At 32.2% G+C, this 25,083-nt stretch overlaps 3 protein-coding genes across 5 annotated transcripts; 2 read left to right on the forward strand and 1 right to left on the reverse strand.

The window, feature by feature from the left end:
* Nucleotides 1-5,772: 5,772 nt before the first annotated feature.
* Nucleotides 5,773-8,029, forward strand: LOC114713838 (transcription factor BHLH089-like). The gene is made up of 6 exons (XM_028898512.1): nucleotides 5,773-6,404; nucleotides 6,608-6,805; nucleotides 6,995-7,060; nucleotides 7,239-7,307; nucleotides 7,419-7,493; nucleotides 7,879-8,029. Exons 1-6 carry the CDS (start codon nucleotides 6,078-6,080, stop codon nucleotides 7,999-8,001), a joined length of 858 nt encoding a protein of 285 aa, XP_028754345.1. The 5' UTR covers nucleotides 5,773-6,077; the 3' UTR covers nucleotides 8,002-8,029.
* A 10,484-nt stretch (nucleotides 8,030-18,513) lies between these two features.
* Nucleotides 18,514-22,457, forward strand: LOC114713837 (transcription factor BHLH089-like). Of its 3 annotated transcripts, none has more exons than XM_028898510.1 (6): nucleotides 18,514-19,072; nucleotides 19,276-19,473; nucleotides 19,657-19,722; nucleotides 19,939-20,007; nucleotides 20,129-20,203; nucleotides 22,013-22,457. In XM_028898510.1, exons 1-6 carry the CDS (start codon nucleotides 18,746-18,748, stop codon nucleotides 22,082-22,084), a joined length of 807 nt encoding a protein of 268 aa, XP_028754343.1. In that variant the 5' UTR covers nucleotides 18,514-18,745; the 3' UTR covers nucleotides 22,085-22,457. The 3 variants fall into 3 exon arrangements, with proteins under 3 accessions (XP_028754343.1, XP_028754342.1, XP_028754344.1); XM_028898509.1 differs by lacking the exon at nucleotides 22,013-22,457 and adding an exon at nucleotides 20,648-21,136; XM_028898511.1 differs by lacking the exon at nucleotides 22,013-22,457 and adding an exon at nucleotides 20,688-21,136.
* LOC114713839 (protein SHORT HYPOCOTYL IN WHITE LIGHT 1) lies at nucleotides 21,177-23,796 on the reverse strand. The gene is made up of 4 exons (XM_028898513.1): nucleotides 23,478-23,796; nucleotides 23,186-23,395; nucleotides 22,530-22,595; nucleotides 21,177-21,511 (listed from the first exon to the last, which is right to left on the reverse strand). Exons 1-4 carry the CDS (start codon nucleotides 23,643-23,645, stop codon nucleotides 21,377-21,379), a joined length of 579 nt encoding a protein of 192 aa, XP_028754346.1. The 5' UTR covers nucleotides 23,646-23,796; the 3' UTR covers nucleotides 21,177-21,376.
* Between the last annotated feature and the right edge of the window lie 1,287 nt (nucleotides 23,797-25,083).

Here is a 25,083-nt window from a genome sequence, read left to right on the forward strand (position 1 = left end):
GATGAATTTGCAGATATTAAAATAATTAATTAAATTAGTTATTTATAATAAATATATATTCGTTTTCCTCTAGTACCATTAAAACTGTAACTATCCTTTCATAAAAACTCTCTTACGGAGTGCAACCAATAGGAGTATTTTATTCAAAAAAAATATAAATTTAAGAGGTAAAGTGAATTGAAATCTTATATATATATGAGCTAATTAAGAAGTTGATTTGATCCTATATATAAGACCTATTTCACATTTTAACAATTTTTTTCAAATTAACTTTATTAATATTCCCCCAACAATAATTAAATAGAAGAGGGGGGAGAATTGAGAAAGATGCTTTTAGTATTTTATAAAAAAACATATCATATTAACTAATTCAACTAATATATTTAATTTATTTAAATTAATTAATTAAGTTTTATATTTAAAATCATAAAATTACTTAAAATCCAAATAAATTACTTATCTAACTTCTATATTTTATAGACACTCCCGAAAAGGAAGGGTGTGGGATGGAGCTTTCAAGCGGAGGAGTGAAAACTTGGAGAAAGGAGGGGGCCGGGGGACAAATGCTAAGAAAATTTTGCCCATTGTCATTCAATATGATAGTTCAGCTCATCATCATCTTTCTTTTGAAATTGCCTTCTTGCCTTCAATCATATTACCACATTCGCCCAACGCATTCACTGCTTTCATAAACGGTCGAACCCCACATAATTTTTCTTTTAACATATTATATATTAATTACTTTACCTAATACTCTCTTCCTCTCTTATTATAAGATTCAATTTTTTGAATAGGTTTATTTTTTTTATAAGATTTCTTTTGAGTTTGTCTGAACATTTAATATATTATTAACTATTTTATCCTTAATTTAATACATTTAATACATTCTTTTTCTTCATTTATCCTACTATTATTCTCTCACATCTACCCATTTATATATAACGGTGTATTTGAAAAAAAAAATTGTATTTACTACATATTAATTATTTTTAACTAATTTTAATTATTTTCTTAAATCATGTAATTTAATTATAATTTAATTAAAAGGATAGTACATGTTTCATAGAATGATAGGCCGATACGTATATTATTCTGTACTATTCCGATACCGTGGATGCTTTACAGCCATAGGACTAGTGAGCCTACTGTTTTTTCCTAACTCAAAGTATTTTTATTAAGTTATTTTGAATTTAAGACTAATTCTTATTAAGTTAAAATTATTGAGATTAAAATATCCCTAGCAAGTGTGTTCTTAAGATTTTAACTAGTGATTTTTTTTTCCCCGAAACGAGAGCACTTATCGCCTCAAATTGGTAAAACTGTTTTTATCAAAGTGAATAGGTGTTTTTTCACCAAAAAAAAAAAAAGTGAATAGGTGTTGAGAGTGGCTGACATTGGAAACCCAGCAAGAAGCCAGTGTCACGCGAAATGACACAAAATTGGAGTTTTCAATGAAATCTCTGCCACTTGAGGTAATGTAGCACGTGGCATGCTCCTGACTAGCTGCCTGTAAATTCAACGTGATTTTTTTATCCACATGTGACAGCCATACGAAACATAAAAAAAAATCTTAGGAAGTATTAGGGTAAGATTAAAATTATAATTTCAAAAGCATTTTTTACAGTATATTTGAGAATTAAACTTCTGATATTATTGAAATTATGTAAATAATTTTGAAATTTAAATATTTGATCATGATTTTTTAGATACTGGATTTAAAAAAAATAAAAAATGGAAATGTGTCTTAAGCATTGAGTTTTTTTTTGGGGGGGGGGGTGGTTAGCCAGGGATGCTGACTGAAGAAGATGGTTAGTCATTTTCGTTGCTTTTCTTTTTTTGGTCAAAGTCTTTTTCATTGTCCGGCATGTGTTTGTTATATCGTTTTCTTTTTTATCGCTCTTTTTTTTTTAAATCCCATCACCATTTTGTATTACAACTTGATGCCGAAAATGATCTCATAATCTAGCAGTATGATGAAAAAATCAAGTGGTTTTGATTATTGATAATTGATAGTTTTCTATGGTGCATATATTTTTGGATCAAATTTATGATGCTGCGTGCATAATTGGTTTATTAAATACAATATTCCAATTCTTTTTTTTGCCATCTACGATATTCTAAATACTTCATGTTAAAAAAAGGATGGAATAAAATAATGTTAGGATGGAATTACCGAATTAGCGGGGGAGAAAAAGGGAGAATTAGCTAGAAGTGACATAAGGGAGGAGCTAAGATTCTTTTTTTTACGAAAGGGAAATTTGAGAAAAACGTGGCGACAATCTCAGGAGTGAAGGCTTTAAATTTGTTATTCGTATTCGATGCTTTTTTTTTATATAATATTTTTCGTTCTGCAGTATACAACTTTGTGGTGTGAGAAGGAAAAGAAAGAAAATCAATGAGGAAGGATAAAAATTCAAAATATTCAAGCAAATAATTCTACTCTCATTTATAAATATAAGATCTAGTTTTTACAATATAAATTTTTATATTTAGCATTGGGAGTAATATTATTTTTCCTTCAATATAAGTTGCTTCATTAAACTTATTGTACTCTAGAATTTTACTTCCAATTTATTACTATTTAGAGTTTTATTTTATTAAAAATATATGTATTAAATTAGAGTAAAATTAAAAAAATTATTAAATTTTAAGATAAAATTAAAGATATTCAAGTTTACTGGCATGAGATATTTTATACAAGTAAAATATTACGCGTTCAATCGTACTTCTAACCCTATACCATGTTCGTGTTTACCTTTTAATTAACAAAACAAGTCATATTCAGATATTATTTAAGTAATTCATATCTTTTTTCCCATTTACTAGATTTAAACATTTGATCTCGCTTGGAACGACTGTTATGCCGATTAAATGTTTGATGCTAACAACTGGTCTAACTTGTTTTCAATTTAGTTTTAAACTTTGCTTCACAATTGTCCAAAAAAAAACAAAGGAAATTATTGATATCTATCATCAAACTGGACCTCCTAATATAATGCCAAAGACATGTAGAGTAGAAGAAGGATCAATGTCAAGGAATTAAAAAAAGACCAAATCGATTGATGCAACAAGATAAGATTTGTATAATTTATTCTGTTATTTTCCGGATTAAATTGAATATAATTAGATTATTTGTCTTAAACACATCTGAGCTCCATAGAGTTACGTGTTACTCACATAAAACTCAAACTATAAATAGATTATTTATACATAAAATTGACTTTAATAAGATTTTTCTTGGTAAAGGACTTCAATAAGATATTTGATTATTAATGATATATATATATATATATGTATATCATGTTGCTCTATCAAACAAGGATCTGAGTAAGAGGTTTCCACTGAATTTAGACATCAGAAAATTATTTATGGGTAACTTAAAACTGGATAATTTTGTGTAATTAACTTAATTAATAAAACATGGTGAGCCACTTTCATGGTGGAATTCTCTTCACAGAAACTGGGTCACTGCAGTCTGAAGGCGCAAAGCTCGAAGCAGAATTTCTTTTGTTTAGTTGTTTTGGTTTTTCTATACTCCTATACTTAATATAAGACTAATTTGATTAGATTAAAAAAGTTAAGTAAGTTAGTTAATTAGAAGAAATATGACATATTTTTCTTAGAATACCATAATTATCTTTTTTAATATCCTCCATCAATATCCTACTTGATTATGATTAAGGGAATATCAAAAGAGATAATTTAAAAAAAGTTAATAAATGTGATAAATAAGTCTTATATTTATTATTAAGATCAATTCAATAATTAAATCTTATACTCCTCCGGTCCTAAATATAAGGCCTTTATACATATTGGTATAATGGTTTTATATTTAGGACCGGAGGAGTATTAAGGATAAGAGGAGTATTTTTTTGGTTGTGTTCCGCGGTTGGTCCATGGATTTTTACTTATTATTTTTAGTTGTGATTAAACTTTCGGAAGCTCTGGTCTAATCAATAATACGAATTTCTTCTGACCCAAAAAAATTTGAAAACACATAAATCTCACCGTAAGGGACCGTTTGGGCGGTGGGCCTCATTTATCCCTAAAATTCCAATCTTGAATTGACTACCGCTCATCATCAAATTCTTAACCATCGTTTTCCCCAATGCTTTCCCACAAACCACCTCTTAAGTCTCCCTTTTTCTTGGATGATCAGGTCTCCCCCTAATCATCATTGACATCCCCTTAATCAAAACCATCATTAATTTTCCCATAGCTTTTCCCCTAAATCATAGGATAATCAATGAAGCCCCGCTGCTTTCTCTTTCCCCCTAAACACTTTGTACGCCGTATTCGTACTTTGGTTAGCTAAAACTCTCAAAATGACCTGTCATTTTTCGCTTTGCTTTTCTTTTCCCGGTTTTTGCCCCGTTTTATCATAACTTCTTTTAAAATTTAAAAAATTGATCGAGGCAAAAAATTTATAAAATTGATACTCATTTCTACTTTTACCTTTTTAAATTTTATAAAATTTACCACACACTTTTTAATTTATTTTATTATTTTAGTATTATATTTAAATTGAACTGTATACTATATTTTTTTTTATTTTATCATGAAAAGTCTTAATCACGTGAGACAATTGTATTAGGCCCAAAAGATGATGGGAAAATTACACACAGATCCCATTTGACAGAATTTATTAATTTAATGTTCTTTGAAATCTTAAAATAAATAGAAGGTCCTATAAGACCTGAGAATAATATATTTTAAATAAGAAATTATATTGTTATCCTTATCCTGATTGACAAGCTGATGGGGGTAAATTAACAAGTCAATGAAAAGCTATTGACAAATCAAGGGTATAGTTGGTAACTAAATTAATAGAATAATATAACTTTCATATAAGATCAAATTATTACAAAAGAGTATTATATAATAATCTTTAAGCTGAAATTAGACGTGACCAAGGCATCCACACTAATATTAGACAAAATGATAGGTTTGTGTCATAATTTCATTACAGACACCCATTAACAAGCTTAGGAGTACTGATTAACAAGTTCATGGAAAGCTATTAACAAGTAAAGAAGTGTTAGTTAACAACTAAATTTATAGGATAATATAACATCCATATAGGATCAAATTATAACAAAAGAGTATAAGAATTTTTCTAATTTTATCTTATATGAAAGTTATATTATTTCATAAATTTAACTATTAACCGACACCTCCTGATTTGTCAATAAGTTCTCACTGACTTGTTAATAAATATCCACAAGTTTGTAAATGGATGTTCCCAACAAAATTATAAGATAAATTCATCATTTCGTCTAATATTAATGAACATGTTTTGGTGACACATGATTTTAACATAAATATTGTTATGTAATACTCTTTTTATTATAATTTGATTTTATATAAAGTTTATATTATTCTATAAATTCAGTTGTTAATTAATGCTTTTGGACTTGTCAACAACTTCTCATTGATTTATTAATTCACATGGGTTTGTCAATTAAAAACAGGAACAATGACGTAGTTTCTTGTTTAGAATATATTATTTTCAGGCTTGACAGGACCTCTTATTTATTTTAAAATCTCAGGGGTGTTAGATTAATAAATTGTGTTGTTTGGGATTTGTTTGTAATTTTATCAAAGATGACTGGGTAGGCAATCAGCCGTTGGAATTTTCTTCTCGAGCGATGCTGTTGAAAGATCGGACGGCGAGAATCGGGGGAGTCGGCCTGATGAGAGAGATAATAAACACGATTTATAGAGTGAGAAATCACGAAATGCTGGACCCTGCGGGAAAGACCTCACTGGAAGTGACTTGGTTCGCTACTCTCGAGGTCTCTGTCTCTGAAACAGTGCCAGGGATGAATGGAATATAAATATTAACACGGGGCGCATCAGCCTGCACTGTCCATGGAGATCAAACACGAATACGAACTTGCAAGTTGCCGCTTCTCTTCTCTCTTTCTCTTTGCCTAATTGCAACCTTTTCGTTGTTCTGAAGCTTCTCGAATAGCACACTTACTCTTGAAGTTATTCGCCCAGCGATGGGGGGTGGATGTTGACTGTTTGAGTGAAAGTTCATTGGCGGTGTTGGCAGGGATCCGGCGGCTATCAATATGATGAACGAGGGTTCGTTTGCGAACGGGAACGCCAATACGGCATCGTATAACTTGGCCGAGATCTGGCAGTTCCCCATGAACGGCGGTGCGGGTCTCGGGGAGTCTGGAGGAGGGTTGGCCTTGAGGAGGCCGCAGTTCGGACAAAATTTGGGGCTGTTTGGCGAGTTTACATCGGGTTCGAACCCGAATGGCCCGGGTATTGACCCGAGCTGTTCGGACCAGGGAGCGAACGGGGTCAATAGGAAGAAGCGCGATTCCGAGGATGAATCGGTGAAAGGCGTCTCCACCACGAGCAACGGTGGCATTGGCAATAGCAATGGCGTGGTAATCACTCGTTCGTATGCTCAATGATCTAGTATATGTGTATGTCTCAAAACCATTGGAAAGTTAATCCAATTAAGTGAGATTAAGCGCTGTTTTATTTGGCAGAAAAGTTGACGGTACGAAAAATTATAACACAGAAAATAAATCTGAAGTTATATTTTTAGAATCCATCCATTTACCAATTCTGAATTTGAGTTGAGCAGAATGATGGTGATGGAAAACGGCTTAAAGTATCTAGGAATAGGAATGAGAGCCCTGAAACTAAAGCTGAAACAGAAACCAGTTCAGAAAAGCCAGCGGAGCAAAGTACTCAGCCAGCTTCGGAGCCTCCTAAGCCGGCTTACATCCATGTACGGGCGAGAAGGGGTCAAGCTACTGATAGTCACAGTCTAGCGGAAAGAGTAATTTACCTCTGCTACTGAATTGCGTTATTGTTCCGATTTTTTTTTTATTTATTTAGTGTTGATCTTAAAAGAAGTAAATGAAAAATTATACTCTAGTTTTATAACCTTCTGTTACATATTTGTGATAAAGTGATTGGTTGTTTATGGAGCGGTAGACTAACTTGCTAGGCATTCTGATTGGAACAGGCGAGGAGGGAAAAGATAAGTGAGAGGATGAAAATTCTTCAGGAGTTAGTTCCTGGTTGTAACAAGGTATGGCTTAGTACTTGATGAGTTCTTTTCTGATCTGGGTTAACTTGAACTGGAGAAACAGGTGTTTGTATCTGTAGGGTCTAGGTTATTGATAAGACATCTGAAAATCATTCGTCACGGTTGTTGTTGTGTACCAACTTCCTTTGAAATTTTAAATTAAATGATTTTCTCGATTCAGGTTATTGGGAAAGCGTTGGTCCTCGATGAGATAATAAATTACATTCAGTCGCTAGAGCGCCAAGTTGAGGTATAACCCCGTTTTGACTTCTTTGGTTTCTTGTCCCGCTAATTATGATTTTTTTTCCAACACTTATTTATCGATTGAAATTGAGCCTTGTAATTTAACTGGATGACACAGTTCTTGTCAATGAAGCTTGAAGCCGTAAATTCAAGTGTGAACCCAGGTGGCATTGAAATTTTTCCTCCTAAAGATGTAAGTTGTCTACGACGTCTTTGGACTATGCATTGAATATTTACGAAACTTAAATAAATTGATGAGTCGAAAACTGGTTTTAATTGGTTTGTCTTAAATATTGAATCCCGATAGGCCATTAGTGCTTGTTCCTTTTGTTCTTCTGTACTGATTTAAAGAAGAGTCAAACTTCCTTTTATAGACAATATTCATATCAGGAACCCTAAGCTTCAAGAGTAATATTCATATCACGCATGCATATTGACTTTATATTGAATTACTATATGATATCTTTGTATGGGAACCTTCCTTGGGAAGTTGAGGATTTGAATGATATGTGAAGTTAAATTTATCATGAATGAATAGTGCAAAATTTGATTCTTCTGAAACTTGTACTTGGATACAGTTTGGTCAACAAGCAGTTGACATGGTAATTGGTTCTCAAGCCCCGCGAGATCAGTTCACCCGGGGTTCGTCACCGGAGTGGTTACACATGCAGGTGGGCGGCGGATTTGAAAGAACAACATGATTCCATAAATCCTTGAATCTGGTAATAAATACATACAGATGCAGTGTTTCCTTCCTCTGCTTAAGACAGATACTCAAAGCCCGAGAAGAAAATGGACAGGGCGAATGGTAACGCTGTCTTTTACAGGCCTGCTGAAGTTAGTATATACTGCTACTAGCATGTCCATTTACTGCCGTGTTGTAATATTTATTATTCACTGAATATGTGGCATGGGGGAATAGAAGGCAATATTCAGCTCCAACCTATAAGGTATTGTTCTTGTAAAAGAAGGCTGCCTCTCCTGATTACATATCGCTTACTTATTTTGTGCGGCAGTTTCAACATTGGAGTTTGTTTGTGACGCTATGTTGAATAAAGTATCCGGATACTAAATACATCCATAATTAAGCAGTTCAGAAAATGAACCCTTCCAAAACTGAATAGTAACTGATGATACCCTAAACTGATGATTAGTCCGTTTAGAATCGACATTTCCATAGGCTCTCCTTAAGAATGTAAAATTACAAGCTGAGGTAAAATGGATCGCGAAGCCCTCTTGGCTCGCTTAGAGACCTTCCTAAACAAGCTCCGTAAGAATGTAACCAGCAAATCGACACTGTTCTTCGCGTCCTCTTAGCTGGTGTCTGCCTCAATTCCGTCATAGCCCCCGAATAGGGCTTCGTCCATTTCCTCAGGTTCTCCTTCAGTTGAATTATTCAACGAAGAAGAAACGGGGCAACGGTGAACTCAGTTCGAAAACAAATGTGTATTTGCTTTCAGAGGAAGCAGTTGTGACAGCATACCTTGCCATGGCAATGACTGAGTCTGAGATTGGAACAAGAGTGGTGGTGGAATCGGGAACCAAGTGTTGCGGGTGGAAAAGGTGCCGTTGAAGAGCAGTGGAGGAGCTTGGTGGATGGATATGGTGTGTGATTGATAAAAGAGGCTAGAGTTGCAGAAGCTACTGCCATTTTTAAAATAGGGAGCTCTCACCTCTGTTCCCTTATTTTTTGATCGGCATACTCCATTTCTTATTTTCAAAAATAAAACATAAGCCATCTCTGCTTTCAGTTAAATGGGCTCAAGCAGTCAATAAGTCATGGGTCGGATTGGGATTGGGTCAGTCTTGTGAAGTGGATCAGGCGGCCATTTTACGGTGCTTAGTCGATACTGATATGCTACCCTGCTACTTTCAGTCCTAAACTAGAAATTTCTCCCACATGGACTCGTGTATTCAATTAGATTTGAAATTAAGCAATACTCACATTAATTTCTTATATCTATAATATCAAGTTTTTTAATCATAATTATGTGTCCTATTTTTAAAATATTAGCATTTGGTAGCATTTAATTATAAATCTATGTGAACTCCTATTTAATAATGATGCTCCTCATTTAATTCTATATATTCAAATTTTAATTAAGATATTTAAGGTCAAAATTAATTGTTAATTTTTTCATGTGAGCTTCCAATTGAAACCTCATTTAATAACGATACTCCCCATTTAATTCAATACATTTAAATCCTAATTAAGATATTATTCAAATCTCAAATTAATTATTAATTTTTCTATTTGAGCTTCCAATTGAAATCCCATCCAATTATAATGTTTCTTATTTAATTCAATATATTCAAATACTAATTAAGATATAGGAAAATTGGAAATAAATCCCTTATTGAAAAATTAATTGGCAAATGGGACCTACCAACTTTGTGCAACTTGATTTCTATTGTGTGCAACTAAATTTTCTTTGTGTGCAATTTATCTTTCCTTATATATAATAATCTTCCTTTGTGCAATATGCAACTCAATTTTTTTTATACAAATAAAATTCTTTTATGTGCAAGTTATCTTCCTTATATGCAAACTCTCTTATATCCAAATAATATTTTGTACAAATCATCTTTTCTTTGTGTAACTTACCTTTCTTTATACGTAACTAATCTTTCCAAGTGTAATCAATCATCCTAGGGACCATTTGCCAATTGAATTTGTAATAAGGGATTTATCCCTAATTTTCTCTTAAAATATTATTCAGATCTTATTAATTAAATATATTTGGATTCTATAATATCATATTTGACTCATTTTTAAACTTTCAAGAATCTGGTCAATCAATTGATGATGATATAAAATCTAATTTGTAGCGTAACAATTACCATTCACTGGCGGATGGGAGGACGCTTTCAAGTGGAGAAGCGAATACTCAGAGAAAGGAGGGGGGGCCGGGGGCAAAAGCCAAGAAAATTATGTTCATTGTTACTCGACATGATAGCCCAGTTCATCATCTTTCTTTTGAGAGTCCCTTCTTGTCTTCAATAATATTATTACATCCGCCGAACGCATTTACTGCTTTCATAAACGGTCCAACCCCACACAATTCTTTAATACATTTATATATTAAGAAAAAAAAATGATAAAAATCCTGTTGAATTTCAAAAAAAATAAATAGGTCATGTTAACTATTCTTATAATGATTTTAACTACCCTTATAATTGTTTTAACAAGTCAAAATCTATTAAAATTACCTATTTATTATTTTGAAATTCAATAGATATTTTTCTGTCATTCTTCTGTATATATAAATGTGTATCAGCTTCTCATTCTATGAAACATACTACCTCTGGTCCTTAATATAAAAGCTAGTTGACTAATTTGAGTAAATTAAAAAAATAATTAAGTTAGTTACTTATAATAAATAAGTGTTATTTTTCCTAAAATACCTTTCTTGATTAAGTGTATTAACTAGAACTATTATTATTACAAGGATTGTCTTGGGAAAAAATGGACAAATATAAGAAACAAAGTGAATTGGAGTCTTGTATTTAAAATTAAAATAAAAATCAAACTAGTTCTTATATTAATGACAAAATGTAGTATATAATTAAAGCGATATATGTAATGCTTACCTCCATAAAAATCTTATTCCACCTTTTCTTCTATGACCTTTCCTTGATTTTCGGCTATGCTCTGTGTGTGTGCACACACACACATATATATATATATATAGACACACATATTACCTCCGGTCTTTAATATAACACTAGTTGACTAATTTAAGTGAATTAAGAAAACGAGTTAATTTAATTATTTGTAATAAATAGGTATTATTTTTTCTAAAATATCCTTACTAATCAAGTGTATTGATTAGAACTATTACTATTACAATGATTACATTGAAAAAAAATGGATAAATAAAGAAGACAAAGTGACTTGAGGTTTTATATTTAGGACTAAAATAAAAATCAAAAGAATTCTTATGTTAAAGATCAGAGGTAGTACATATAGAGGTGATACGAACTTTAGTCATTCGAGTTTATATTTATTTGGGTTTTGGTTTTTTAAATTTCAAACCAAAAATTTTGGTCCATCAAGTTTCTTTTTATTTATAACATTAATTTCTATAATTTAATAAAAACTTGAACTATTTTACCTTCTAAGAACCAAAACTTATAGTTTAAAATTTGAGAGATCAAAATCAAAATGAGAATAAATTTAAAGGATTAAATATTATATTAGCCATATATATATATATATATATATATATACACACATATATCCTGTACTTCGTACACCGATGTGAGAATCATATGGTAGAAGCTTTTCAGCCACGGGACGAGTAAGAGTGTTTCTATCAAAATGAATAGATGTTAATAGTACCTGACATTGCAGCCCAAGAAAAAGTCTGTCACGCGAAAATGACACAAAATGGGAGTTTTCCAATCAAATCTCTTTGCCATTTGAGGTAATGTACCACGTGGCATGCTCCTACCTAGCTGCCTGTAAATTCAACGTGATTTGTCATCCACATGTTACAACCCTACGCAACATCATTGAAACGTGCCCAAATATAACGGGGGAACTTGCTTTGCACGAATTTTAAAATAAGTGGCTACTTATAAATAACATGATTCATTATAAATTTACTTTGCGTTAAGAAGCCTTTTGCTTATCATTTTCACCTTTAGATGAAACAACAACGAGGAGTCATATCTAATTAGATGAGATTAATTACATTATACTGTTATATTCTATTAACAATTAAATATTTAAATAAATTGTTAATTAAAAGATTCTACTCAGTAATTTAATCGAGTGTTATATTCAGCCATTCATTTTCTCTGTTCTATGATATAATTTTTTTTACTGGCGCATCTAATGATTTTCTTTGCACGTGTATGAATTATCTCAAAACGATTTTACTCCAGCTCTTACTCACATATATGTTCAAAATTTTCATACTCTTCTTTCTACCGTTCTTTTTCACGTGGTAAGTTAGAATGAGAAACGTAAGTTCCGAATCCGTGAAATTCCCTCTTCATATTTTATCTCTAAAGCATACTACTTGAAAAGAATACACATGTGTGTGTTATTTGAGAGGAACTAAGCGAGAAAGTAAGTGGGTATGGGCAATAAAGAGAGTGATGAAACATAGAGGAGGAATAATAATGGAGATAGTTATGTAAATTAAAGTGGAAAAAAGGAAGGTAGCTTTCTGGGCATCATATATGCCCAAGCCTAACTATATTTGATGAAGAAAATGGACACGAGATCATGGCCTTTCATGCCTGTCAGTCTGGCAACTGTTTCTTTCGCTTTAAATTAGGTCGCTCGCCAACCCCACCAACTACAATATCCCTTCACTCTAATAAATAATACTCCTTCCGTTCGTTATTATAAGAGACATTTGATGCTTATGGTATGTTCCTATATATAAGAGACACTTACAAGTTGTCTTTACTTTTTTGTGTTGATTTACTATTTTACCCATATTTATTATCTCCAACTCACACTCTCTCTCCCTCCCACTTCTCTTTCTTTTAATAATTTAATTGTTCTCTCTCATGCTCTTTCTCCTTATTAATGAGGGCATTTTTGGAAAAAAATTATACTTTTTACACATTAATTGTTCTTAACTAATTTTAACTGTTTTTTTGATCAACGTACTTCGGTTATTTGTCTCTTATAATAAGGAACGGAGGGAGTACTGTATAAGAACTAATTTAATTTTTAAATTAATCATAACCATAAGAACTCAGTTTATTTTATCTTTTATACTTATCTATTTTTTTAAAGTAGTCCTTATAGTAGCTGCGCATATTAAATATTCTATCAAATGATCGTTTTAGCTAATACACATGATTAATAAGGGCATTCTAGGAAAGAAAACATCAATTTATTAGAAATAACCAACTCAACTAATTTTGTTAATCTTCTCAAATTAGTCAATTAGGTTTTATATTAAAGACCAGATGTAGTATTATTATTATCATGGAAAGATTTTGAAATTGTAGAAGTTCGTTTCTCATATTTATTTGCTGTTATTAGTTTGTTTCTGGATTATGTAGGGGCATAAATTAATTAATGGGTAAAAATACAGGATAATGAAATAATAAAAGGAGGATTTTGATAAAAAAAATTATATTTTTAATAAGATCGAATATTTTAACAAGAGAATTGAACTTTTTATTTATAAGCTAAAGTATATATTTGGTTCTTTAATTTTATACAAAATTTTAATTTGGTCCCTTAACTTTAAAAAAATACATTTAGTCCTTTAACCCTAAAATTATTAGGCTTTAATGATGATTTTTTTGTAACAATCGTGGATGTTTTGAAAACTAAACTTAATATGTTAGTATTTGAGAATATTTTATCAACATTTAAGATCTTAATGTCATCATTTTTTGAAAAATTTTTAGGGTTGAAGGACTAAAAATATATTTTTTAAAGTTAAGGGACTAAATTGAAACCTTATACAAAATTAAAGGACCAAATATATACTTTTGTCTTATTTTTATTATTGAATTAATTTAAAATAATTTTAAATTTGAATTTTCGATCATGAATTTTTTTGATCGCTCTTTTTCCCCAATGAGTTTTTTTTTTTTTGGGACGGTTAGTATTTTCCTTGTTTGCAGAAGATTGTCATATGGCTTTCTTTTGAATTTGATCGCTCTTTTTTTCAATCCCATCAACATTTTATATATCCATATACATCTCACATACACGTTACGACTTGATACCGAAAATGATCTCAATATCTAATGGCAAGAATTTTGATCAGAAAATCAAGTGGTTTGGATCATTGATTATTGATAATCGATGGTTTTCCATGATGCATATATTTTTGGGCCAAAGTTATGAGGCATAATTGATTTATTAAGTACAATATTCCAAATACTTCATGTTAAAAAAAGAATCGAACAAAATAATGTTAGGATGGAATTAATAGGAAAAAAGGGGAAACTACCTAGAAGTGTATTTAATAAAAAAAATATTAGAGGGGAGTTAAAATTCTAAATTTGTTATCCGTATTTGATGCTGTTTTTTTAAAAAATATTTTTCGTTCTGCATTGTACAAGCTTCTGATGTGAGAAGGAAAAGTAAGAAAATGAACTAGAAAGGAGAACAATTCAAAATATTCAAGCAAATTTAAACATCATAACGGTGTTGTTCTCTCGTCTTATTCATGGGATAGAGAAAAAGAATATTTTCTTTGTCCTTAGCATAAGTTATTTCATTAGATTTATTATAAGACTGTACAAATTTACTTTTAATTTATTACTATTTAGACTATTATTTTATTAAAAATATATATGTATTAAATAAGAGAAAAGTTGAAAAGTCATTAAATTTTAAGATAAAATCAATGATATCTAAGATTTTCTTTTTCATTTTTAATGGAATTTGTTGAAAGTGCCATAGAGATAAAATTAAAAGGAAAATTGTCGAAATACTTATTAAATTACACACTCTACTAACAAATAATGTCGCTAATAACTTTGTAGTTTATAAGAAATTTTACAAGCAAAATTCAATCTTACTTCTAACCTTACATCATGTTAATGTTTGCCTTTTAATTAAAAAAAGAGTAAAATACACTTATCACCCTTCTATTTTATCTCAATTACAGCAACTTCTCATCTATTTTTAAAAAATATATAAACCTCCCTTATAATTAAAATGTACTCCTCTGGTCCTATTTATAGGGTAGAGAGAGAAGGTATTTTTTAGTCCTATTTATTGGGCACTGAGAGAAATTTTTTGTATGAATATACAATTTTACCCTTTATTTATTATTGTGTTAACTTTGTTTATATGAGGTATAATGTATATTAAATAAGGATAAAGTTGAAAAGTTATTAAATTTTAAATGAGAGTTAATGAAGTTTAAGGTTTTTCTTAGTTCGTGTAAAATATGCTGGAAGTGGAGGAATATGTTACATAAATCTTCCTCCTATATTTAAAATTTCATTTTCACCCATCCAAACCGTTAAGTTTTTTGATTTTAAATTATTTTTTAATCAAAATGTGCCTTTTTAATTTAATAATTATTTAGACATTCATATTGTCTAAAAAATATTTTTTTATAAAATCAAAAAATAATTCTAATACATGTATTTTTAAAATTTCTAATATGTTATAATTTTTTTAATCTAAATCATAAAATTTTATTATTTTAATATTTTATTTTAAATTGTAAGAACACATTTCAAATACATAGTTTTTGTTTATTGTAAAGTTTAAATGATATAAGTTTAAAAGATTTTATAAATTATTTAAATTTATAATTTAAAACTTTTAAAAACATGTTTGTTACGAAAACTTATAAACATATTTAGTCAAGTATATATATTTATTAAAAAAATAATGAAATTTTTTATGTTTATCTTAACTGAATGAAATTCATGAAACTATAAAAATATAATTTAAAAATTTATTAGAATGAGAGGTAAAATAGTAAATAAATATAAATTTTGGTTAACAATAATATTTTAAGAATCTTTTTATAATATTCCTAATGCTGTTAATTAATTGGACTAAACTATATGTTTTAAAAATAGAGAGGAGGTCTCTATAATTGATACAAACTAAAAAGGTATTCAGGGTATCTTACTCTTAAAAAAAAGTCATATTCAAATATTATTGAGTTCAATTTATTTTTTTTCCGTTTACTAGATTTAAACATTGATCTCATTTGAAACCACTGCTCTGCAGATTAGGTAGTTGATGATAACACCTGGTGTAACTTGTTTTCAATTAAAACTTTGCTTCACAATTGTCCCAACAAAAAAGAAGAAGAAGACATCATTCATGTCTATCATCAAACGGGACCTTGCGGTATAATGCCAGAGACATGGAGAGTAGAAGAAGGAACAATGCCAAAAAAAAAAAAAAGACCGAATCTATTGACGCAAGAAGATAAGATTTGCATGATTTATTCTATTATTTCCCCGATTAAATTGAATATAATTGGATTATTTATCTTAGCGTGCTTGAAGCTTGTAGAATTACAGGTTACTGACATAAAACTCAAACTATAAAAAGACTATTTATATATAAAATTGACTTTAATAAGATATTTATTGATGATACAATTATTTTTTTTTTGATACAGATGATACAAATATATATCACGTTGCTTTATCAAATACGGCTGACTAACGATGAATGAATTATATGCACGAATTTAAAAGTGTAAGGAGTTTCTACTTTCTACTACATTTTTAATATTAGAAAATTATTTATATGTAACTTAAAACTATACACTCCTCTAATCCTATTTATTGAAAAAAGAAAAAAAAATTTTGGTTCAATATGAAAGACCAAGAAATTTTTTTTTATATGAATGAACAACTTTATTTTTAATTTATTATTATGTTGATTTTGTTTTCATAAAGTATAATTTATGCTAAATTAGGATAAAATTGAAAAGTTGTTGAATATTAAATGAGAGTTAGTAAAGTTTAAAATTTTTCTTAATTTGTATAAAACATGTTAAAAATGACTTAAAAATAGGAATAGAAAAATTAAAAAGCATACATCTCACCAGAGGGGACTATTTTGGCAGTGGACCTCATGTAGGGGGTGTTTGGGTAGAAACAAAATCATAATTTTAAAAGTGCTTTTGCTATATATGAAGTAAATATATGAAAGAGTTTGTCTCGATTTGTTGAAACATACTTTTTAAAAGTATTTATTGAGCAATCCAAACACCCCCTCATTCTAAAATTCAAAGCTTGAATTGACCTAAGGTCGTAATCACTCATCGGTCATCAACTTCCTAACCATCGTTTTCCCCAGTGCTTTACCACATATCACCGCTTAAGTCTTTAAGTCTCTCATTAATCATCATTAGCATCTCCTTAATCTCTGGCAAACAAAAATTAGCATCTCCTTAATCAAAACATCATTACTTTTCCCATAACTTTTTCCCCAAATCATTGGATAATCAATGGAACCCCACCGTTGTCTCTTTCCCGCTAAACAATTTGTCCACCGTATTTGTACTTTGGCTCGCTAAACTCTCAAAATAACCCGTCATTTTTTTCGCACTTTCCTTTTGTTTTCTCATAACTTTTTTTTGTAAAATCTAAAAAATTGACCGAGAAAAAAAAATCCAAAATTTATATTCATTTCTACTTTTTACCTTTTTTAATTTCATAAAACTTGCCTGACACTTTTTTTAATTTTTCGTTGCTTTCTTTTATATTTAAATTTAAATGTGTACTATAATTTGTTAGTTAATCATGAAAAGTTTTAATAACTATAAACACAATTAACGTAAATTAAGATAAAAATTATTTTATATATTTATTTCATATTTTGTTATAATTAAAAAATTATTTATAAGTTATTCCAAATGAAAACCCAAGATGATCAGGTTTGGACGTTTGGTTTCATGTGGGCAATCAACGGTTGGGGATTTCCTCTTGAGTGCCATGGTAGTAGCATCAGACGGCAAGCAATCAGGGGAGTCAAGCTGATGAGAGCATGAAATGCTGGACCTCGAGAAAAAGCTAACTGGAAGGGATCTGGTTTGGGTACTCTTCGAAGATTAGCATCCAGGGTTCATTCTTTGATGAGCGATCTAAACCGTTCAGATTTATTTTTTTTAAATTTTTTTAAAAATTAAAAATATTAAAACCGAATCGCTCACATCGCTCTCTTCCAAATTGCTGATCAGATGAGCGCTCAAATCGATCCGTGGGAGGGACGAATGAAATATAAATACTCTTCCGGTCCTTATTATAAGATTTTATTTGACTTTTTATTTGATCCTAATTATAAGACCCCAATCTATTTTGTCTCTTATATTTATATTCCTCCGGTCCTTATTATAAGACCCAATTTGACTTTTTATTTGGTCCTAATTATAAGACCCAATCCATTTTGTCTCTTATATTTATGCATTTTTTTTCCAAGATAATCCTTCTAATAATGATAGTTTTAGCCAATATACTTAATTAGCAAGGATATTTTAGGAATGAAAACACTTATTTATTATAAATAACCAACTTAACTTACTTCCTTAATCTCCTCAAATAAGTCAATTGGGTCTTATAATTAGGACCGGAGGAGTACATTTTTTTCCAAGATAATCTTTCTAATAATGATAGTTTTAGCCAATATACTTAATTGGTAAGGATATTTTAGGAATGACAACATTTATTTATTATAAATAACCAACTTAACTTACCTCAAATAAGTCAATTGAGTCTTATAACTAGGAGCTTAGGAGTATTAACAAAGGGCGCATCAGCCTCCACTGTCCACGGAGATCAAGCACGAGGAAGACCTTGCAAGTTGCAGCTTCTCTTCTCTCTTTCTTTTTGAATAATTGCATCCTTTTCGTTGTTCTGAAGCTTCTCGAATAGCACAGTTGCTCTTGTAGTTATTCCCCAGCGGTGCTGGGTGGATGTTGACTGTTTGAGTGAAAGTTCATCGGCGGTGCTGTTACGGATCCCGCGGCTATCAATATGATGAACGAGGGTTCGTTTGGGAATGGGAACGCTCATACGGCGTCGCATAACTTGGCCGACATCCGGCAGTTCCCGACGAACGGCGGTGCTGGTCTCGGGGAGTCCAGGGGAGGGTTGGGCTTGAGGAGGCCGCAGTTCGGACAAAATTTGGGGCAGTTTGGGGCGTTTACATCGGGTTCGAATCCGAATGGCCCGGGTATTGACCCGAGCTGTTCGGACCAGGAAGGAAACGGGGTCAATAGGAAGAAGCGCGACTCCGAGGATGAATTGGCGAAAGGCGTCTCTACCACCAGCAACGGTGGCATTGGCGATAGCAATGGCGTGGTAATCACTCGTTCGTATGCTCAGTGATCTAGTATATGTGTATGTCTCAAAACCATTGGGAAGTTAATCCAATTAAGTGAGATTAAGCGCTGTTTTATTTGGCAAAAAAGTTGACGGTACAAAAAATTAGAACACAGAATATGGATCTGAAGTTATGTTTTTAGAATTAACCTATTTACCAATTCTGAATTTGAATTGAGCAGAATGATGGTGATGGAAAACGGCTTAAAGTATGTGGAAATCGGAATGAGAGCCTTGAAACGAAAGCTGAAACAGAAACCGGCTCAGAAAAGCCAGCGGAGCAAAGTACTCAGCCAGCTTCTGAGCCTCCTAAGCCGGCTTACATCCATGTACGGGCGAGAAGGGGTCAAGCTACTGATAGTCACAGTCTAGCGGAAAGAGTAATTTACCTCTGCTAGAATTGCGTTATTGTTCCGATATTTTCTATTTAGTCCTGATCTTAAAAGAAGCAAATGAAAAATCATACTCTAGTTTTATAACCTTCTGTTACATATTTGTGATAAAGGGATTGGTTGTTTATGGGGTGGTAGACTGACTTGTGCTAGGCATTCTGATTGAAACAGGCGAGGAGGGAAAAGATAAGCGAGAGGATGCAAATTCTTCAGGAGTTGGTTCCTGGTTGTGACAAGGTATGTTTTGAGAACTTTAATGAGTTTTTTTTTCTACTCTGCGTTAACCGTGATTCTTTCAATTTGAATAAAATAACTTGAAAGGGAGAAACCGGTGTTTTCATGTGTATTTTTATATCTAGGCTATTGATAACACAACTGAAAATCACCTGTCACCAACGGTGTTGTTTGCCAACTTCATATGAAATTTTGAAGTAAAATACTTTCTCGATTCAGGTTACTGGGAAAGCGTTGGTCCTCGATGAGATAATAAATTACATTCAGTCGCTACAGCGCCAAGTTGAGGTATAACTCCGTCTTGACTTCTTATCTTAGTTTCTTGGCCCGTGAATTATGATTTTTTTTCCAACAGTTATTTATTGATCGAAATTAAAGTTCTGCCTTGTAATTTGACTGGATGAAACAGTTCTTGTCAATGAAGCTTGAAGCTGTAAATTCAAGTGTGAACCCTGCTGGCATTGAAATTTTTCATCCAAAAGATGTAAGTCGTCTACTAGGTTTTTGGACTACACATTGAATTTTTTACGAAACTTAAATGACTTGAAGGGTTGAAAACTGGTTTTAATTCGTTTGTTTTAAATATTGAGTCCTGATAGACCATTACTATTTCGTTCCTTTAGTTATATGGTGCTGATCTAAAGAAGAGTCAAGAGTCAACAAACTTCCTTTCGTGGACAATATTCATATCATGAACCTTAAGCTTAAAGAATAATATGAAAAGACTTATTAAGCAAGAATGATCTTGCATCCGATGGATTTTGGGTTTGCAGCCTTGGAGGCGTGTTTATTAAGCGCGTAGCAAATAGTGTCTCCTAGGTGTTTTCTAGGAGTGATTAGTTGAGGAACACACCCCCACACACACACATGCATGTTGAATATTACCTCATGATATCTTGATTCTTCGGAAACGTCTATTTAAATACAGTTTGATCAACACACACTTGACATGGTAATTGGTTCTCAAGCTCCGCGAGATCAGTTCAGCCGGGGTGCATCACCAGAATGGTTACACATGCAGTTAGGTGGCGGATTTGAAAGAACAACATGATTCAATAAATCCATGAACCTGGTAATAAATACATAAAGATGCAGTATTTCCTTCATCCGCTTAAGACATACTCAAAGCCAGAAGAAAATGGTCATGGCGATTTTGGTCTTTTACAGGGCCTGCTCGAGTTAGTAAACACTAGCATGTCCATTTGCTGCCGTGTTAGAATATTTATTCACTGAATATGTAGCATAGGGAAATATAAGCTTTCTGTGGCAATATTCAGCTCCAACGTATAACGTATTGTTCTTGTAAAAGAAGGCTGCCTCTCCTGATTACATGTCGCTCATTTTGTGCGGCAGTTTCAACATTGGTGTTTGTTTGTGACGCTATGTTGAATAGAGTGACCCAATATGACTTCGTATATTTCTTCTTGATTTTTTAGGATTTTTATAAACGAACTTGGAAAAAATAATTTAAATTGTCAAGTCTAATATACACTGTTCACATGAAAAATGCGAATGACATCCACAGACTCTTAATGGTTGGCCCAAAAGATTTGATATACAATATATAGTACATGATATGATGGCCTCTAGCCTGTAACCAAGTAGCACAGAAGGAAAGAATGCGAGGTTTTTAGCTTACGGAGTGGTAAAGAGAGCTCTAAGCTGCGGCGCCAAAGGAGCTGCCACCCTGGTTAAAGCTATTTCCACTTGACTGAAAGTAAGCAACTGCTGCCCAGATCACTCGCAGTAGCAAAATCCCAGCAAATACTGTACCTCCAAGTGTGCATATCACCTATGATTCATCCATATGCACTAATGGTTAAGTCCGTCGTCATACAGGAAAGCAAAGAATACTTCTCAAAGCACATATTGAAAAATACTAGAACTAGAGTTTATTGATATATCCTTGCTTATTGATCCTACAGGTCTCATGTTAGAGCTAGCGTTGATTCTTATTCAATGTGCTTTCATCTCTTTTTTGAGCGGTAAATGGATACGTGTTACTAAATTATGTACAGAGTTTAAGTACAAAAATTACAAGCAATTAAGTAGGGCTAGCAACAGTGTCTAAGAGTCTCCTCGCATTGGTGTAATGTACTTTCATCTCTCTGAGACCATATTCCGTTCTGTCCATAAATTGTTTCGATATTCAAAGATATTGAAACCAAGGCTAAAGAGGATGGTAATAAATTAATACTAACCTAACAATAGCCCGCTTAATGTTAAATAGATAGATGCTATTTGCATACAGCTTTTCTCACACCGTTATTTGTTGATTGATTGTGATTCGCAGAGAAAGTCTGAAATTGAGGAGGGCGTGAATATGGACAGGGAGAATCAGGAAAGGGTTTTGATTTCCACTTGATTAATGCTTAATAGGGTGGTTAATCAGTTTCGCCAACAAGCAAAAGCCCGGAGTGAAAACGAATATTATTTCACTACCAACCATTCCATATCTTTGTAGGATCCACCAACTTATGAGTAATTCTGAGTCCCAAAACGGAAACAGTTAATTTGAGTCCAGATTGAAACCCTCTCATTTCCATCCCCTATTTTGACCTTAACCAAACAAACCATTAATCGTTGGTGAAAATAAGATGTGCAAGGAAATACAATGAAGATTCTGCAATTAAAAATCTCTATCAAAGACGCAGCCCATTTCTGCATATTTAGGTATATCAAAAAAGAATTGATATGATAAAATAATATAGCAGAGCAATTTCTACGTGAAGTTAAAGAAAATAAAAAAAACGGTTTCAAGTAACCATAAACTCTCCATCAGGACATGAATCAGCGATAGAAAACAGTACCTCAAGAAACGCTCTAACAATAGAAAGTGAAGCAAGTAGCAGTGTACCGTCAACTGCAAAAGAAACCTGAAATCCCAATCCACATGGAAAGAATTAAGAGAGAAGCAAACAATGGGTTAGGAAAAAAAAAAACTTCAGCTGCATCAACTCTCAGACGGGCAGCAGGCAGCAGAATAAATCAAAGGAACTAAGACACAAGAATCAGTGTTAAGAGATACCGCACAAGTCTAATGCAGAGCGAAACTTGTAAGAGAGATTGCAGTTTATAACAAAACATGCAAACGATCGCCAAAGAAATAAAGTGGATATGGGGGCTAGTAGAAGAAAAGAAAACTAGCAACTTGAGCTACTTGTTTAAGCAATTTTCAGCTACATATCAAAGCAATAGTTCCTTTTTGACCTTTCAAGTAACTTCCTCTGTTCAACTCAGCGTTATGAATAGGAGGCCAATTAGTAGTCATCAAATTGCATCAGCACAGGCAAAATCCTCTCAGTTTACCAATGAGCTCACTGAACACATTCCATAATTTCTTAATTCTAAGAAGTTCAGAAATTGAACCCTTCAAAAACTGAATAGTAACTGATGATACCCTGAACTATATAAGTCCATTTAGAATCGACATTTCCATAGGCTCCTCTTCACAATGTAAACTTACAAGCTGAGGCGATATTACGGAGGGTAAAATGGATCGCGAAGCCTTCTTGGCTCGCTTAGAGACCTTCCTAAACATGCTCCGTAAGAATCTAATCAGCAAATCGACACTGTTCTCGGCGTCCTCTTCGTCGGAGTCATCCTCAATTCCGTCATAGCCACCGAATAGGGCTTCGTCCATTTCATCTGGTTCTCCTTCAGTTGAATTATTCAACTAAGAAGAGACGGCGCAACGGTGAGCTCAATTGGAAACAAATGTGTATTTGCTTGCAGAGGAAGCAGATTTAATAGTATACCTTGCCATGGCAATGACTGACTCTGAGATTGGAACAAGAGCGGTAGTGGAATCGGGAACCAAGTGTTGCGGGTGGAAAGGGTGCCGTTGAAGAGCAGTGGAGGAGCTTGGTGGAGGGATATGGTGTGAGACTGGTAAAGGAGGCTAGAGTTGCAGAAGCTCCTGCCATTTTTGAAACAAGGAGCTCTTTTCCTTTTTTTAATCTTTTTTGGGAATTGGAATACTATGCTTTTCATTATCGTTCGGAAAAAGCCATCTGCTTTCAGGGATGAAAAGAAGAAAGATTTTTTGTTTTGTTTTAATGGGCTCAAGCATTTGTTAATAGTCCGATTGGGATTGGGTCAGACTTGTGATGTGGATCAGGTGGCCCTTTTATGGTGCTCAGTTGACAACTTTTTTTTTCTGGACCAGAAAAGCTCAGTTGATAACTGATTGTAATGATTAAACAGGAGATAATGGTACAAGATTTTTGTTTGGAAAAATTAAAAAAAATTGAAAATTGTAATATTTCAATTTAAGCATCTAAAAGTTCAAAATCTCAGAGAAAGAAGTGATGTTTGATCTGGTATTTTTCAAATGCAGTCCAATATTTGATATGTCATTGTATCATATTTTAAAAAAAAGGCTATTAAATTAGTCATTGCTAGTAAATTTTTTGTTAGTGAATGTTTAAAATTTGTTATTGTCAATTCACAGCTTATTAATAAATAGCTTTTCACTGTTAGTACATTTTCTATCGTTTGCTGTCAATACTTATCATTACTAGTTCACAATTTATTAATAAACTTTTTAATATAAGAGTATTTTTATCATTTAACTATATTTGTAAAATAACCAATCAAGCATCACTTCCTTCTTTAGGATTTTGAAGTCTTAAGTGCTTGAATTGAAATATTACAATCTATAATAAAGTGTACAGTAATGTTGATTTTATGTCATTTTCCCTCTTTTTGACTTGGAAAAAAAAATCTTATGCCAATATCTCTTGTTATGATGGCATAAGATGAAACATTAGCTATAAAAATTATTTCATTTATATTTATCAAATTTCAATTTTAAACTAGAAATTTTCACACTTATGGGAATGAAAAACTGAAACATAAGAGAGTACATGCAAAAAAAAAACAATAAAGTGTACAGTAATTTTGATTTTGATTTTAATATTATATAATGATAGTTTATATTAAAAACAAAAAAGAAACTTTTATCCAAATAAAAAATTTTTGTTCAACATCCAAATAAATTTTCAGAGTGCCAAATTAAGTACTTAAATAAATACGAAAAAGACAAAATAAGCAAATGGGTGGCCTTGACCCTCTCCGGTCATCCCCTTCGTTAGCCGTTACAAATGTCAACTGCCTTGAGAAATTCTCTGCCTTGAACTTCCCAAGGGGATCGTTGCCACGTGTCGTGACTTTAGTGAGAACTGAGAATAACCCGCGGCAGCGCGCCAAATAATCATTCTTTAAACGACTTCAATCTTCGTTATTGTCTGTTTTGCCCTCACCGAAACTCCCGTTTAGCGCTTAAAACGGCACGTTCTTGTTCTTCTCCAAGGCGTCGTTTATCGCAGCAAAGTCTTGTTCTCCAAACGCTTGAACCAAATT

Source organism: Neltuma alba, unplaced genomic scaffold (assembly GCF_004799145.2).
Source record: "Neltuma alba isolate B1F8T4 unplaced genomic scaffold, ASM479914v2 tig00011475_pilon, whole genome shotgun sequence".
Lineage (NCBI taxonomy): Eukaryota > Viridiplantae > Streptophyta > Magnoliopsida > Fabales > Fabaceae > Neltuma > Neltuma alba.

Excerpts from the sequence above, each read along its gene's own strand:
- LOC114713837 (XM_028898509.1), top strand. The coding sequence starts at position 18,746 with ATGATGAACGAGGGTTCGTTTGGGAATGGGAACGCTCATACGGCGTCG. Across the intron at positions 19,723-19,938 it reads TGGTTCCTGGTTGTGACAAG|GTTACTGGGAAAGCGTTGGT; the intron begins GTATGTTTTGAG and ends TTCTCGATTCAG. Across the intron at positions 20,204-20,647 it reads AAATTTTTCATCCAAAAGAT|TTTGATCAACACACACTTGA; the intron begins GTAAGTCGTCTA and ends ATTTAAATACAG.
- LOC114713838 (XM_028898512.1), top strand. The coding sequence starts at position 6,078 with ATGATGAACGAGGGTTCGTTTGCGAACGGGAACGCCAATACGGCATCG. Across the intron at positions 6,405-6,607 it reads TTGGCAATAGCAATGGCGTG|AATGATGGTGATGGAAAACG; the intron begins GTAATCACTCGT and ends TGAGTTGAGCAG. Across the intron at positions 6,806-6,994 it reads GTCACAGTCTAGCGGAAAGA|GCGAGGAGGGAAAAGATAAG; the intron begins GTAATTTACCTC and ends TGATTGGAACAG.
- LOC114713839 (XM_028898513.1), bottom strand. The coding sequence starts at position 23,645 with ATGGCAGGAGCTTCTGCAACTCTAGCCTCCTTTACCAGTCTCACACCA. Across the intron at positions 23,396-23,477 it reads TCAGTCATTGCCATGGCAAG|TTGAATAATTCAACTGAAGG; the intron begins GTATACTATTAA and ends GTCTCTTCTTAG. Across the intron at positions 21,512-22,529 it reads TTGTTAGAGCGTTTCTTGAG|GTGATATGCACACTTGGAGG; the intron begins GTACTGTTTTCT and ends GATGAATCATAG.